At 43.1% G+C, this 17,657-nt stretch overlaps 1 protein-coding gene across 1 annotated transcript in view; it reads right to left on the minus strand.

Moving 5' to 3' along the window:
• ME1 (malic enzyme 1) overlaps positions 1-17,399 on the minus strand; it is a 366,579-nt gene extending 349,180 nt beyond the window's left edge. The window contains exon 1 of the mRNA XM_032806059.2: positions 17,174-17,399. Coding sequence (XP_032661950.1) covers positions 17,174-17,218 — 45 coding nt within the window. The 5' untranslated portion in view covers positions 17,219-17,399. The remainder of the gene's footprint in view (positions 1-17,173) is intronic.
• Between the last annotated feature and the right edge of the window lie 258 nt (positions 17,400-17,657).

The following is a 17,657-nucleotide window of genomic DNA, read 5'->3' on the forward strand; positions in this document are numbered from 1 at the left end:
ATGCAAGATAGAGGTAATGCTTGGGAGTGGAGCGCAGCAAAGGAAAGCACTTTGAGGAGTTTTCAGCCACAGTACAGTCTCCTTTGGTTGAAGACACATACCAACAATTGATCAACTCAGTCTGTAGTTTGGGAGTGCTCCTAGATTCTTCATGATAAATTCTCATGTAGTAGCATCCAGAAGCAGAGAGCAGCTTTCCACTATCTGGAGTGGGCTAGGAGACCCTATACTATTGTGGCAGACAATGACCCAGCCTCAATTATATACACCTTTGTTACCTTCTATCTGGGCAACACTATGCAATGTATCTGGGCATGAAGCCATCGGCCCTTGGCAAACTCTTTCTAGTAGAGAATGCTGCAGCATGTCTTCCCAATATTACAGGCTACTGCAAGCACATTGAACCTGTCTTCCATTCTCTACACTGGATTTCTGTAAAATATTAATTCAAGCTCAAGATCTCTGTTCTACTCTTTAGGACACTCAATGACCTAGACTCACGATATCTAAAAGATTGCTTAAGGATCCAAGATGAAGACCATAGTCAACAACTCTACCCCTCAGCCATGACAGAATTTTCTAGCATAAGGTTAAAGCTCATCTGTGCAGGAGACAAGAGTTTGCTCAGGAGCCAGCCCAAGACTGTGCAATGAACTCCCACAGAAACTTAAGATGACCACAAACCTCACCAGCTTCCACTCCAAATGCAAGTAGGGTGACCAGGTGTCTGGTTGCCAACCACCTGCTCCAGCCCAGTGACAGCGAGTGAAGGTTGGATAAAGCGAGCCACCGAGGGAGGGGGAAATGTAGTGAGCGGGGGGCAGGGCCTCGGGGCAGGGGTGGGGCCTGGGGAAGAGGCAGGACTAGGGTGTTCAGTTTTGTGCGATTAGAAAGTTGGCAATCCTAAGTGCAAGGCACATTTCTTTGATCTTGCCTTCTAACACATAGCAAGGTGTACACCTACCAAAACAGTACATTACACATACAATTTTCCTTCTGGGAAGAAGGGAACTGAAAGTACGAACCACATCTGTTAGATGTTGGCCATGTCACAATGCACTAATGGAAGAGCTCAGAAACTACAGAAATGAGGAAGTTATAAGAATCTACATAAAATATAAAGAATAGCTTGTTTACCTAGTCAAATTCTGGAAAAAGCTTATTATTCTTCCTGGTACAATTACATTAAAGCAGTGGTCCCTAACCTTTTTCATCTGGCGAGTGCCAGACAACGAGCCATGGAGGACCATGGCGGTGGAAAAGCATCTGCCGAAATTCCGCCAGCAATCGGCAACGTCAATAGATGTCGCTGCTGAAATGCTGCCGACAAGCAGCAGCATCCAGAGTCGTCGCCGCCAAAATACCACTGAAAATCGGTGGTGGCACCTCTGGATGACACAGCTTGTCGGCAGCATTTCAGCAGATGCTCATCCGCCGGCCAGTACACAGGCACACTTAGGCGTTATGGCACCCACAGGCACCGCGTTGGGGACCCCTGCATTAAAGCTATAAACCTCATTTCATATATTTTATTGAACTTTTTGTAGCTGATATGGTAAAATAGTATTTAATGTTCTAATCTGGTTTCCAAGTTAACATTTTGTTACTTGGTGATACTGAAAATTGATATCTAAAAAAAGACATTAAGAGAGCACTAACTTAGTCCCATTTTTGGACAAAATATCCTTTATTACAAAAAGGACTTAATTTCATTTATGCTTAATTACTTTATAGGTATTATGCTATGAAACCGAGTCAGGATTCATTGCATTAGTTACATACAGTTTAAGTTAAATATATTTTGCATAATATTAAAAAAAGATTCATTTGGGTGTATGTGCCATCTCTTATAAAACAATAAATATGATACATTAAGAACAGAGTGTGACACTTTTTCAGAATCTGTTTGCAGCAGTACTTCTCCACATCCTCATTGGATTCAGAGGAAAATCTATGCATGAGGTCTTCCCTATTACATGTTTTATGTAAACTAGATGTAAAGTTCATTCAGAACTGCATTTATAGCTTTATATGAGCTGAATGTCTGTTTAGAGGTTTGAGGTGTATGTCACAAGGAAAGCCAAAACTTTAGTTGTGTGTGCTCTATTTAGCATTCCAGATAGATATAACTCTATGATTATTAAGCTGTACTTTGCTAGATAATAAATGTCAGTTTCTCGCTAAAAATAATAGAAAGCTGGTGTAACCTATATTCTGGATGCTAGATTTATATTTCATAACGATAAAATTAAGAATGAAGAGATTTTTATTAACAGAGGACATGGCATCAGAAAAGATATAGCCTACGTCTACTCTTATGGTGGTATGTAGAACATAGACACTGCACGCTCGGCTAGCTAGGGTGACCAGATGTCCTGATTTTATAGAGGCAGTCCCTACTGTGGGGGTCTTTTTCTTATATAGACCCCTATTACCCCCACCTCCACCCCATCCCAATTTTTCTTATTTGCTATCTGGTCACCCTACAGCTAGTGCAGGTATAAATAGCAGTGTAGACAGAGAGACACTGCTTAGGCAAATAAGTGCCCTATGCACCTGTGGTACCCCCAGAGTACCCTACACACCCAAGCAGTGCCTCCCAGATCTACACTGCCATTTTTAGCAGTATAGCGTCCCACTACCTTTCCCTGCCACAGTGAAAGGCTCCAGCAGTAGGGAAAGGCATCGGGGAAAAGCTCTGCCAGAGCCTTTCACTGTGGCACATTGCTGCATACTGCTGTGACAACTGTGGACACAGCCCGCCAGGTGTGTAGCTAAATATGCAGTGCTGACAAAAGTGTAGCTATAGCCATTTTTTTTTGGCATTAAAATTACTAGTGAACTGCAAAACAAAAAGCTAATTAATTAAGGGTGTTTACTCCTCTGAATTACAGATAAATAATTTTTATTTATTTTCTTTACATTTGAAAAGGCGGAGTTCAATTCTTATTTCTCATTTTTAGTTTTCCCACATTCATGGTCATGCCATTATTCCCCAGGAAAAGAATATTTTGAGCATTTCAAAAACAAAGAACAAACCAGCCAAAAAACCAGAGAACCCACCAGCAACAATGTGGTTCTCTCAAAAGCAAGTACATTTTTCTTAGGCCTGGCAGAAGAGCAGGAGTCTAATATCCACTACAAAACTTGGGACTATCAGCAAAGTTAAATGCTGTAAAAACAATGAAGGAATAGACATGTCTGCAAAGCTGAGCTGCAGATTGAGGCCCCAGAGACCAATTTATGTCTGAGGCTCTTCAGCTATAAAGGTCTGCTTCCCTCTGGCAGCTGTTCGGGTTGGGGTTGGTTTATACATCAGAAATCACCCAAAAAACAGCTGAAAGAATCAGCATAAGAAACAGAACTGGTCACAACAGTTTACACATCACCACAAAAGCAACATTTATTTGTTCAAGGGCTAGGCCTTCAATTTTTAATCTATATCCTCTCAGGTGGAAGACCTAACTAAACAGAGACATATTCTGGAAGTAAGATTGAGTGCTAAGCACTCATGTTTATGTTGCACGTGAAGCCAAATGAGAAATTTCTTATCTGATCATTTTCTCTGTTAGCAGTTCTCAACAAATTCATTACTAATGGGTAGGGCTCCTTAGCTGTCACGGAGGTCGATGAAGTCATGGATTCAGTGACTTTCCACAACCTCCGTGACTTCTGCAGCAGCCAACGTGGCTGACCCCAGAGCCATCCAAGCAGCAGCCGATGCGGCTAACCCTGGAGACTGCCTGAGCAGCGGTCACAGGAGCAGCTGGAGCAGTTGTTGCTCGGCAGCCCCCAGCAGCTCATGCTGCTGGCCCCTCCAGCATCAGGCCTCCCAGTGCACTCGCCCCCAACCAGCAGGCACACTGCCGCTAAGATCTAGTCAGGAGTATTTATGGTAGAAGAGTTATGGATAAGCCACTGGCACGAATTTTTAATTTTTGTTTTATTGCCTGTGACCAGTCCATGACTTTTAATAAAAATATACATGACTAAGTCATAGCTTTACTAATGGATCCATGCCTCCACCTATGGAATTAAGAGGTGGTCCAAAGTTGTTGCAGGAGGCACCAAGGCTATGCTCAGGCCTCCAGAAGAGTTCTTCCACAAGAGAAGAAACACTCCAGCAACAGATTTTTACCACTAAGCCACTAGATAGAATGTATTAACCTTAAGACAATGTATGTCTAAGTCTTCCTTTAGAGAAAATGTTCCATTTATATTCTGGTCATTTATTAGACCAAAAGAAGAATTTGAATTAGAAGAGAAGTTGCTAACAGAAAGAAAATTATGTTAGAAATTTCTCAATCCATTGCATAGGTTTCTCTCCTCATTCATTACTAATGGGAAGTAGCAAGCAGTGAATCCCAGAAGTACGGGAGGAAAGGATATTATATTATTGTGTACAAAATCTCTAAATTGAAGTACGGGAGGAAAGGATAAGAAGAGTTTAATTATTATGGTAGAATAATAGGCAGGAATGGGAGTTCCCTCCATAGAAAGCAAGAACTTTATAAATTAAGGACTGATGTGGGAATCAATGCAGTAGTACCTTCTACCAAAGGATGACTTTGTAGAGGAATGGAAACCTACTTTGCAAATCTTCCTCATGACGCCCATATACTTTTCCTCCACTGACTCTAGGAACTTCTGTTAATAGTTTCACCGATGCCTAGCATGCCAATTAGTGCAGGATTTTTTATGCCTTGCCAGCAACAACTTTGAGGCCATAAGGTATTTTGGACAGAATGAGACGAACAGGGTAAAATTGGCATACAAACTCCATATGCTTGAGATATATCTTTAGAGCTCCAGGAATGCCCATTTATGTCACAACATTCAAAGGATGAGAACAAAATGATGGGATAGCTATTTCCCAACAACTGTGGAAAGAGGATCTTTCCTTGAATAAAAAGACTTCTGGAACCATACAACAAACCTTTTCCTCTTGACAAAGGCAGTGTGGTTCTTGTATGGATACAGGAACTAATTCCAAAACTTGTTTTTCAGACGTAATGGCAACTAGAAAGGCCAGCAACAGGTTTGTCTAGTTTGCCACTGTGGCACCCGATACTCAAATGGAGGATCCAAAATGCCTGTCTACAAAATGCTGCTATGGCTGGTATCCACGCTTCTGTGTTTGGTTATAGGACTTCAACCAAACCTCCTGAAGAAACTCTAGCATAGCTAAAATCAATATAAACTTTTATATTATTATAATATTTGTATCACAATAGCAATAGAGGTCATTGTTCTAAGCACTGCACGAAGAGGCAGTCCGTGCCCCATGAACTTTCTGTTTCCCCTCACACTAGAAATGTAAATTCAACCAGATCAACAAATGAAACATTGTGGCTGAGTTCCATGTGGATAGAACACTGTACCACGAGTTAATGAAGAATCCACGCTGAACTACATCTCTTCCAATGCTTAGGCTGTTAAACTGTAGGTGTTCCTGATCTGAATGAAAAAGAGTCCCTACTTCAAGAGGTCTAATGTTTTCTGCAGGAATAAAGTGGGATCTCTGGCTGTCTAGAAAGTCCAAAATGCCTCCTAAGACAGTGGAGGACTAAAAGGACCTCAGCTCTCCTATCTTCTCTTTTCTTTGTCCTTTACGTGAACTGTTTTTGACAGCAGTTTCTCTCGGCCACGGACATTATTTCTATTGCCACAGAGAAACTTTGTCCTCTTGTTACTCCCTGGTTTGGAAGGCATATAAACTCTCATGTCATAAAGCCAATCTCTAACAGGAGGTAGTAGAGAAAATCTCCAAATACCATAATTGCTCGCTACTTGTTTTTTTCCCAACTTTCTTTCCAATGCAGCTGGTACTGGTCACTTGCCAGACAGGATACTGGACTCAAACCACTGATCTGATCCCCTATGGCCATATTTGTAAGGGATTTTTTGGTTTAAGTCATACCCTGACAGAGATGTCAAAATGAACTAAGAGGATGCATAATATGAGTTTTTTGTAGTTTATCATCTTCCAAGGATGCTTGCTTCCACAGCAAGCATAGAAAGGTCTAGAGTGAAAACTGGATTGGCTTTCAGCATGTTTGTATCTACCTGCCCACAAAGGGTCATTCAGATGTGATGAGACTGTCACCTAATTTTGCACTGTACGGAGTGCATAGTTCAATGCCCTCAGACAGAATTTCTGCAGGTGCATTTTCAGAAACCCTCTGTAGCCAATTAGTTCATTTTATCATTTAAATGTGTTATTGCTATGATGAACTCATAGGCTATTTCATATACAACAGAGGTGTGATGAATAGATACAAGTAGAATAGAAGTATAAGATTGACAAGTATTTAGGAATGCCAAGTATATACATGTGTTGCATATGCTGTCTACCTCTGAGTTAGAAGACCATGGGCTCATACCAAGTGAAGACAGTGGCATACTGGATACCTTTGTCCACGTTTGTTGACTCCCCTCAAAGAATTCTAATACATTGGTAAGGCGTGACTGCACTTTACAAAAGCCATTTTGACTGGTCCCTGTAGTAAGATAAGGCCCTGAAACAAACTCTTGTGTCAGAGGCCCAATTTGAGGCCTGAAGCCTGAACCAAAGTACTTCCAGGCATTGCTAAGAAAAAGCTGGGCTGTGAGCCAGAGGCAGGCCCCATTCACAGAAGTTGGCAAGAAGACGACTGCTAGAAGCATCCACACATAAGTGCTAATAAGAGGAATTTGTGCTAAGATGGCATCAGAACGCTCCACAGAGATAACGAGGAACAGGCAGGTGCATCTTAAAGATAGAGTTAAAAGGACAGCATGATGGATAGATGTGTTTGAAACAACATGATCAAAAAGGAAGACAGCACACTAATGAGCTAAGAGGCTATACCTCAATATGTCAGTAGGGATGAGTAATCTGTCCTGTAACCGTACAAAAGTAGGTCCCAGAGTGTACATCTTTGTCTGGTCTAGGGGGCAGTGGAAAGTCCCATCACTGACTGAGCCGATCCATTGCCAGGAGGCACAAATTCATAGTAGGTCTTGTGGAGTCTACAGGAAACTACTACTGTGCTTCATTTGACAATAAACCTGGCTCAGGTTCCTTCGTACCTTACTAGCATCTGTGGTCGCTCAGGGTCTGCTGTGTCAGCCATATGCACAAAACTGAGGCAGCACACAGAGGGAACACGCACGCAGCTGACTGTTATCATCGAACAAGAGCAGAGCACCATACCGGTAACTACTCACAACAGTCCCCAACTTATCATTTTTATCTACGTGTCTGTTAACTTTGTTCTTTACTATAGTTTCAACCAATTTACCTGGTAGTGAAGTATTGTATCAACCAGGCAAGATACTAACAAACTTCAACAGGACTTTATTTTTGAAGTGGAAAACGCTTTACCAATCTGCTGCTGCACCTTCTCTAGCTCTCACTCTGCCTCCTCAACTCCTCCCCCCTCCTTCCTTTCCTTTCAGACTCCCAACAGCCAGTTCTTCCAGTTCTAATAACAACAAGCAACATCTAAACACCACATGAAGTTAGGCTTATCGGTCTGTAATTGCCAGGTTCACCTTTGAAGTCTTTTTTAAAATAGGCATTACATTAGCTGTCTTCCAGTCATCTCATACAGAGGCTGATTTAAGTGATATGCTACATACCACAGTTTCATATCTGAGTTCCTTCAGAACTCTTGGGAAAATGCCATCTGATCCTGATGACTTATTACTATTTAAATTATCAATTTGTTACAAAACCTCCTCTATTAACACCTCAATCTGGGAAAGTTCCTCAGATTTGTCACCTAAAAAGAATGGGTCGACTGTGGGGATTCCTCACATCCTCTGCAATAAAGACCAATGCAAAGAATTCATTGAGCTTTTCTGCAATGGCCTTCTCTTCCTTGAGTGCTCCTTTAGCAATTCAGTCATCCAGTGGACCCACTGACCCTGACCCCCATTACCACATGGATTACCCAGACCTTGCGGAGGGATGCCGGGGAGCCAACCAATGCTACGCACCAACTCCTCAGCTCCTTTGAAGCAGAAGGAAAGGAAGTGAGTAAGGAGAGAAAGGGTTGGTTGGAGCCAACCCTGCACACTGAGCACTGATAAGCCAGCAAAGAAGGTGTTATAATTCGCTGTGGCAGTCCCACTGAAGTCAATTGGTTTCTACACAGTTCAGGGACGCAAGCTGGTGGATCCCAAAGCAACATTTAGACCATAGAAATTCCCTGAAACAGAAACTATATCTTTTTGCTAATCTATCAGGAGGCACTGTGCAAAGTTGATTCTATTTAAGTATTTAATACTGTCATAAACAGAGAGTTAAGGGTTAATGTCTCTTTTACTTTGTAAAGGGGTAAGAAGCTCAGTATACCTGGCTGACACCTGACCAGAGGACCAATGAGGGGACAAGACACTTTCAAATCTTGGTGGAGGGAAGTCTTTGTTTGTGCTCTTTGTTTTGGGTGTTGTTCGCTCTTGGAACTAAGAGGGACCAGACGTCAGTCCAGGCTCTCCAAATCTTTCTGAATCAGTCTCTCATGTTTCAAAATTGTAAGTAACAGCCAGGCAAGGGCATGTTAGTCTTATTTTGTTTTCTCAACTTGTAAATGTTCCTTTTTGCTGAGAGGATTTTTACCTCTGTTACTGTAACTTTGAACCTAAGGCTAGAGGGGTTCCTCTGGGCTATATGAATCTGATGGTGGTTAATTTCTCCTTGTTTTAAGATCCAAGGGGTTTGGATCTGGACTCACCAGGGACTAGTGGGGGGAAAAGGAGTGGGGGTGGTTAATTTCTCCTTGTTTTAAGATCCAAGGGGTTTGGATCTGGACTCACCAGGGACTGGTGGGGGGAAAAGGAGGGGAGATGGTTAATTTCTCCTTGTTTTAAGATCCAAGGGGTTTGGATCTGTGTTAACCAGGGAATTGGTGAAGCCTCTCAAGGCTGCCCAGGGAGGGGAAGGTTTTTGGGGAGGGGGGCAGACAAGAAATGATCCAGACACTGAAATTTCTGGATGGTGGCAGAGTTACCAGATCTAAGCTAATAATTAAGCTTAGAAGTGTCCATGTAGGTCCCCAGATTTGTATCCTAAAGTTCAGAGTGGGGAAGGAACCTTGACAAATACCAAGAGGATCTATATATTATAAAAAGTGTACAAAAATATTAACTGTAGAACATATATAAATGAAACTATAATACTGTACCTGTTCATGATTATAGTGCAATACAATTTAAAATGAAAACAACAAATTTTAGAAAGCCACAGAAACTACAAAAAAAAGTCATCTTATATATTTTACATCCACCAAATATTGCACATGCAAGACACCTATCTATCTTTCAAAAGTAACTTATTAAAATCTGAATTCTAGGTATGTTTTCAGTTTTTTCATTTTTTATTTAAAACCCTTCTGTATAGCATTAATGAGATATTCTAAACCAAATTTCAATGAAACATACGGAAATAATCTTGCATTGCAAGATTTTTTAAAAAAGAAATTGGGATACCAGTCTTAACATTGCCAAGAGTTGACAATGTTTTTGTTACCCAAGTAAAACAAATGATGAATTTAGCAGCAGAAGAAACAGAGCACTTTTGGTTACAGAGTGTTTTGAAACCAAGAGATGTTAGGTCAGTGGTTTTTGTTATTGGAGGCTTTTCATTCCATGTATTTACACACACACACACACACACACACACACTCACACTCACTCTTCCTTCAACAACTTAATGGCCTTCCAGACTTTCCAGTCAACCTTATGGATTTCCATTTGCTCTTCACTGAACTACGCTGATGTCCACATCTTTCCTGAGTGGAATTTGTGAATTAGATGCAGTTGTACCAGCTTGGTGCCCTAGATGTAAGATGCAATGGAGGTCTGAGGTGTATCACATTACATTACAGTTTGGAGAACTTCAGAATTTAAAATGCTGAAGGCTTCAGGGCTTACAACAAGTCAATATTCAATACTAGAGTTCCACAGACAGAACAGAGGTCATCTTTAAACATCACATTCACCTTTAAGAGTAGCAGGACAGTGCTAAAGAATGCTTCTAAGCAAAAGTGGTAACAGACTGTACATTTGCTTTTCCATGAACAAAGTATCCACCCGTCTAAAGAATGTTGTTGTGTAGACTTCTATGTAATACAACATTCTGTTTTCTCTTGGCATACCTCAATACGTTGTGAAGCATTCTACAGATGACATATTCCAAAACCGAATAATATAGAGTATAGAGATTATTATATTTCTATACATACAATGTACTTTGTTTTAGGGAAGGTTATTTTTTCTGGATTCGTGCATGTTCTACTCTTATCAGAAAACCTATGTACAGTTAAGGCAAAATGTAGTCTAACACATATGATACTGCTGTGACACACAAGCACCTATGAATTTTTAAATCAAAATAATGAAAGACAAGAGATGATAAAATATATCCACTGCATAATTAGAGGAGTGAAGTTCTGGATCAGCCTTCCAAGGGGAGTAGTGGGGGACAAAAAGACATATCTGGCTTCAAGACTAACTTGATAAGTTTATGGAGGGGATGGTATGATGGGATAGCCTAATTTTGGCAATTAATTTGACAACTGATCTTTGATTATCAGCAGGTAAGTATGCCCAGTGGTCTGTGATGGGATGTTAGATGGGGTGGGATCTGAGTTACTACAGAGAATTCTTTCCTTAGTGCTGGCAGGTGAGTCTTGCCCACATGCTCAGGGTTTAACTGATCACCATATTTGGGGTTGGGAAGGAATTTTCCTCCAGGGCAGATTGGCAGAAGGCGGCAAGGCCTGCAGAGTTTTTCACCTTCCACCTGCAGCATGGGGGACGGGTCACTTGCTGGAGGCTTCTCTGCACCTTGAGGTCTTTAAACCACGATTTGAGGACTTCAGTAACTCGGACATAGGTTTGGGGTTTGTTCCAGAAGTGGGTGGGTGAGATTCTGTGGCCTGCATAGTGCAGGAGGTCAGACTAGATGATCAGAATGGTCCCTTCTGACCTTAAAGTCTATGAGTTTATGTTTCATAAACAAATGGATTTATGGCTATATACTATGGCTGTTCTAACTGTACATAAGAAACCCTATTCTTTTCCACCCAGGACATGAACAGGGATCTCTTGGGAAAGCTTCCTGGTCACATTTGCTGTGTTATTGGTTTTAGGGTTGTTAAAATATAGACTTCAACCAGGTGCATACTCTGAAGTTTTAAGATTTTTTTCCACATTGAAAAAAATGCAGTGTATTTTCTCCAGGTCTCGATTGTGCAAACAAATTCTCTTTCCACTGCCTGAGGTGTAGAAGGGAGAAAAGGGAAGTACAATACTTGGGTTTGGCTGAAATGAAGTCATCGAATAAAAATGTAAGAGGTGAATTCTTATGGAATTATATCTACAACCCTATTATTAATCTGTGAGTGGAAAAATCTTTGTACTGATCAAAGAATTACCTTGTGTTTTAGACCATTAATAAAACATTTTTTCAAATACATTTGTAAACCCTAGAGACCCAAGAAATCTCTAAACTTATTATTGGTTAACTCACGGGATGTCCACAAGTTTGGAGAGTCATCTTTTAATCTCCCAGCAGTTAAATTCAGTCTGTTTAGATCTTATGAATAGAATTATTATGCTGCATTTTCTTGTAAATTGGAATCCTAAAACTGTGCTTAACCACTAGCTCCCAAAATCAGGACTATTTCAGGTTTTGTGGTTAGTGTGAAGATTTTGAATAATTTTTTCCTCATTTGTCTTTTTATTTTCTTGACCATTTATATCAGAGGGGGGCAAACTACAGCCCACAGACCACATCCGGCCCACAGTACCCTTCCCTCTGGTTCCCGAGCTCCTGCCAGGGAGCAGGGTCAGGACATGCTTGCAGAGGAGCTAGCCAACTTCCCGGCAGCACAGTGAGCAGGGTGAAGGCTGGCCCCTGGCTACTCCCCTTCTGCTCCGTGTCTCCCTCACAGTCACAATTCCCCCAGCACCTGGGCAGCGTGGCTGCAGCTCCGGCCAGGCAGCACGGCTATAGCAGTGCTAGACCTGGTGTTCCAGGGCAGCGTGGTCAGGGGGCGGGGAGCAGGGGGAGTTCTAAGTGGAGGAGGGGGTGTTGCAGGGGGGTGGTCAAAGGCCAGAGGCACAGCAAGCTAGGGATCCCCTCCACTCCCAGCATGCTTTGCCCCTGTCCCCAGCAGCCAAGCCCAGACAGGGAGCAAGCCCTACCCGACTGCCAGGGAGAGCAGTCAAACGAGCAGGGGAAATGCACAGAGAAAGGACTGAGCCCCACTTTCCCCCACCCCACAGGTAACGTGGGGCGGAGAGAGCAGGGAGGGTTGGATAGAGGGCTACAAGGGGGCTGTCTGGGGTTGGGGAGCAGGGGAGATTGGATAGAGGGGGGGTCATGGGGTGTTAGGGGACGGCCCAGGAACCAGTGAGGAGCACATGGCCTGGGGTGCATCTGTCCATTCTTGGGTGGCACAATCTGGGCTGCTTTATTTTTCTTTTGTATTGCTTCAGCAGTTCGCAGCAGTTCGAGTGGCTTTTTGGGTGGGGGGGACTGGGAGCATGGGAGCAAAATGCAGAGGATGCTGTTCGTCTATCTACCCCGTGATTGTGACTGTCCTGGCTTCAGGCATCAAGATAGCGATCCGAATGCTAGAGAAGACTGCAGTGCACATGCCCAGAAGTGGAAATACGCACCTGGGAAACTTTTACTGAGAAATTTAGGGGCGGCTGAGGGAGTTTAAACCCCTACAGGGTTAGTTGCCCTTAAAAGGGGTATATGTGATCAGGTAGGTAGTGCCTAAATTCTCAGACAGGACACCTAAAACTAGGTTTAGCACTTAAGTCTCTTTTTGTGATATGGGCCAATGGTGACCAGAAGAGTCCATTCAAATCACTAATTACCAGATATTTCCTTTGTTTATAATCAGTTTTAATTGCAAAGTTTGTTTTGTTAACCTTAGTTTTATTTAACTTAAAGTGGAAAAAAACGAAATAAGAACAATTTTCAAATGCTTTGTTGTGTGTGTTTAAGCCAATTCTCTCCAATCAGCTTGATACAAATCAACAAGTAAAAAATGACCTAGTTAAATAAGCGTCATTCATACTTTCTAACAAAATATAAAATTAAGAATCTGAATGTAGGTAACTAATGTAACTGTTTTTAAATGGATATGTCTGTTACAGCTACCCCCACCTATTCCATTTGTTTTTCTTAAGCTTCCCCCACTAACTCCATTTTGTTCTTCTCCTTGTGGCTCCACGCTCCCTGGCGTTAAGTTGTTTAACAGGGCCATGCCCTTTCAAAGGGAGGCGCCCTAAAGTGTTCACCAAAGCCATTGCCTCTTCTCAAAGGGAGGCCATTTGTGCCTAAGTGGAACATGCCCTGTTCAGAGGGTTGTCTGTTTTCACTTTGTTAAACCTGGCGTTGTAGGCGTAGGAATGTCAGAGCTGAAAGACCTGATTTGTTTTTCAAAGGATTCTTGGGTCATGATCATAGGCCTCATGTGCTTTTGAGTCACCTACTGCACAGGACTCTGCAGACATGCTCTCTGGCTCACTAAGTTTCCCTGCCTCCTCTCTCTTGTATCAAGAGGACCATAAAATATGGCGGAAACTGCCTGAGTTTGCTTTAAAAACAGACATTTTAAAAAAAATAACTAATCAGAAAGGTTCTGGCATTGCTGCCTGGTCTGATCAGCCAGGGGTTCTGGGGATCTTTTCCGCTCTCGTTTATTTTTAAAGCGTACCCTGTTTTTGAAACAAAAACCCCACGAAGAACGAATTGCTGCCTGAGAGATTCTGATTATGACCGAGCCGTACCAGCTTTGATGTCTTGCTGCTTTCCTCTGCTGCTTCCTTTTGGGGCTGGTGAATCCCTCTGTGAAACTCTCTATACATATTTATTTTTATTAGCTGCTGGTCTGTCTCCCAGCACACCGACTCAAGCTAAACCTTGGTCTGTGTCTTAAAAACTCTCCTAAGACTCCGCAGACTTTGGCTGTAAATAGACAGTTTTGTGACGCTGCTAACGCTCTCCCTGTGGTTTGCTCGGGGCTCTCTGCTTGCAGTGTATCCACATGCTGCACAGCCGTCCTGCGCAATCCCACTCTGCCCTCTGTAACTTCCAAAAGCATGAGGTGCACCATAGGTTTTGTTTTTTAGTTACAAAGTTATAGTTTGTTAAATTTATAAGCTTGTAAATTTCACCCGCTTGTTCTTTTGTTGCTCCCCTATAGATTGTAAACGCTTGTAAGTTTCACTGCCTTTTTATAGTTTGCTTGTTCTGTTGCTCCGTATAGTTGCTTTGTTATAGTTTTTGCTTAGATTTGTGATATTTGTTGTTTTGCCTACGTGTTGGTTAATGATAGATAACGTTTTTGCTGTTCTCGCCTCTGTTATAATTGTCTGTTTTTCTCCCAGCTCCAATCGCCCCCGTGTGCTTCTCCGTTCTCTCTGTTACAACTCCTTGCTGCACGAATTCCCAAAACCCCTTGCTGGTTTCTCCCCGTATAGATTGTCTGTTTTCCCCTGCTTATCTCCCCCCGTGTGCTTAACGTCTCATCTAGCCTGTTGTCCTTACTCTTGCAGGGCTTCAAGTGTCTCGCGCTCAGCCTCAGCCTCTCCTCTCTCAGTTCCACAATTGACTTCCGTCCCCCCTCCCCCGTTCCTTAACCCAGCTTTTGGTACACTCTGCCTATCACAGCCTCACTAATAAGTCTAATTTTTCCTACATTGCATAATTCCACTTATCACCATATTGCTGATATACTTTGTATTTACATATTACTCATTGCATGTTACATGTTAGTATAAGGCCTAACCACTTAATACACTTCTATAAAGCATTGTTAACCATTTATAACTAGAAGCTACCATTTTATTTTGCATTTCTTGTTTGGTACGTTTTGCATTTACCAATAACTGTATCTAGAATTGTTTCCTTATATAAAGTTAAGTTGCTTTTGACATGTGTCTGTATCATTGGTGCTGAAACCCATTACTGTACCCCACTGTTGACTCCTACCTGTTCAATAAGAACCCATCGTGCTATTGTAAACACCCTATACACTCCATCCCTTCGTATTTTATTGTTAAATTCCCACCACTTCCTTTTTCCTTTAATAAAGAAGTTAATTGGCACCCCACCTGTGTGGTAATTGCTCCCCAAGATCCCATATACCTGCTGGCAGGGACAGGATATAGCTATATCGTATACTTCTGATTTGCACAAAGTATCAAATTTAGTGTAGTGTAAAGATTACTAGTTAATTTCAGACCTCACCGAGGGCCTCTTGGTTTGCAGGAAAAGTTCCTGCATATGCTCCTTTGTACTTTGGAACCACTAACTTTTTATTATTATTATTATTATTATTATTTAAAGTTCAATTCTATACTATTGGCTGTCTGTTAAATACTCCTCCCGGTAGCAGTTGGTAGTCTCAGGCCATTATGTCTTATGCAGCCACAATTACATAATAAACTATCACCACAACTAGCAACATTTTTGACAGTGTCCCACAAATTCTCCATTTGCTCTTCTCCCCTCCACTAATAATCATCTATATATAGCCACATAGGTTGTAGAATTCCCTCCCGTGGGGGAGAGTCTTTTTTTAGAAAATGTTGCTACTCATCTGAAAATGTTATTGCACATGTATAACACAAATCTTCATTCACAGTAAAGAGTTTCAGCCAGAAAACCCAATAGAAGTCCTGCCTAGCCCCGAAAAGCCAAAGAGGTCCTCTTCATTCAGGGCTGACTGAAATTGGGGGGCAGAAAAGGGATGGGGTTGTTTTGCCTAAAAGTGGCCTCTACCAGAGGCATTTTAGAGTTTGTGCTAGAATTATAGCATTCTTAAAGTGAAGGGGATTTTGTCTTGGTTATTCAGATTTTTTACATGAATGCTGTTACTCTGTTTCATTTGGGGAACACTTGAAGTCCTTTATCATCATTCTTTGCATTGGTTTGTTTGTTTAATCACCTTTCATTTCAGCTGATCCCAAAATACCTCACTCAAGACTCTGTAGATTTAGATTCACAACAGAAAATATATGGAATCTTAGTATCCAAGATGGACCAACACTACCACTTGTCATGCCAATAAAGTACTTTTGAGTTGAATTGCACAAATGTTTATTAGAACAAATACATTTACAAAAGGAAAAGCAAAAAATGAGAAACAAGGTGCTCATATGAAAGTTAAATATCCTTTTCTTTGTCATCTATCAAAAGTCAAAATCGACTTCAGCATTTGATGGGAGTAAGCAAAGGGAACAGTATGCAATTGTGATAGGTGGCAGAGGCACTTATATTTCCTCACCAACGTCTCCTGAACCAAGTATAGGAGCAGAACCACAGTGCTAGGAAAATAATTACACCTCTACCCTGACATAACGCAACCAGTTATAACACGAATTCAGATATAATGCAGTAAAGCAGTGCTTGGGGGAGGGGCTGCACGCTCCCGCAGAGCAAAGCAAGTTCGATATAATGCGGTTTCACCTATAACACAGTAAGATTTTTTGGCTCCCAAAGACAGCGTTATATCAGGGTAGAGGTGTATGTTGGAACAAAGAATTTGTAGGGAAGCATATCAGTATCTGAACTCTCTACCAGCATCTACTTTTTTCAGTACCTGCCTGGGATGGGTGCTTCCTACCCTGTCTGCCAAAAATAAGTCTACTCTGCTTGATGGCAATGGTATTATGTAGCAATAGCCTCATTTGTTCAATGGGTAAACTGAGGCATTGGGAGGCAAAGTCACTTGCACAGTTTCATAAAGGGGCAGGGAGCTGAGTCTATATTAAGAGTCTCCGGGGCGGCAGTGGCGTTATGTAAGGCAGAGGAAGCATCAGCTGATCCGCAGGAACTTGGAAGTATCAGAGTTTGTTGCCAAGTGCTGAGTCTACAAGACAACCGCCTCCGCCCCCACCCTGCCGGCATCTAACGAGGCCGGTGCCCCCCACTGCAGCGGGGACCGGGCTGGAGGTGTAATCAGGTTCAGCTCCCGCCTCCCTCCGCTGTGGTGTGACAGGTGCCGGCGCCCCCCGCGGAGCAGCGGGCCCGAGGGGCTGGGGAGGCGCCCATGGAGAAACGTCCCCCAGTGACGCGCCCAGAGCTGGGGGCGGCGGGGACTCACCAGCACCCCCCGGGCCCTTCCTCAGCAGCAGCCCGCCCCGCCCACCTGCCCGGTACCTTGTTGAGATGCGGGTTGCGGGTCACCTCGTAGCCCCGCTTCATGGTGAGCTCTGCGGGCCGGGCCGGGCCGGTCCCTCCTGCAGCCGCTGCCGAGGCCAGTGTCCGCCGGGAAGGTACCACGGGGGCGGGGAGGAGGAGGAAGCGCCCTGACACGCTGGGGTCACCGGGGCACAAGCGGCGCTGAGTCAGCGGAGGAACCGCTTAGAGACGGGAGCGGCGGGGGGGCGGGTCAGCGCCCGCAGCCTTTCACCGCGCGGCTGCGTCGACAGGAGGGAGCCGAAGCCGGGTGGGAGCGGGAGCTTCCGGGGAAGCGGCGGGGGAGGGGGAGATGGGGCTGGTCATGGATCTGGGGAGATTTGGCTGGTGATGGAGGCGCTGAAGGAGTTGGGAAGTGAGGCTGGGGGTGTGTCCTGAGTGGGAGGGACTGGCCATGTGATGGAGGGATTAGTGGTAGGTGAATGTGGGGTGTGTGTTTGGGAAG

The sequence above is a fragment of the Chelonoidis abingdonii genome, chromosome 3 (genome assembly GCF_003597395.2).
Source record: "Chelonoidis abingdonii isolate Lonesome George chromosome 3, CheloAbing_2.0, whole genome shotgun sequence".
Classification (NCBI taxonomy): domain Eukaryota; kingdom Metazoa; phylum Chordata; order Testudines; family Testudinidae; genus Chelonoidis; species Chelonoidis abingdonii.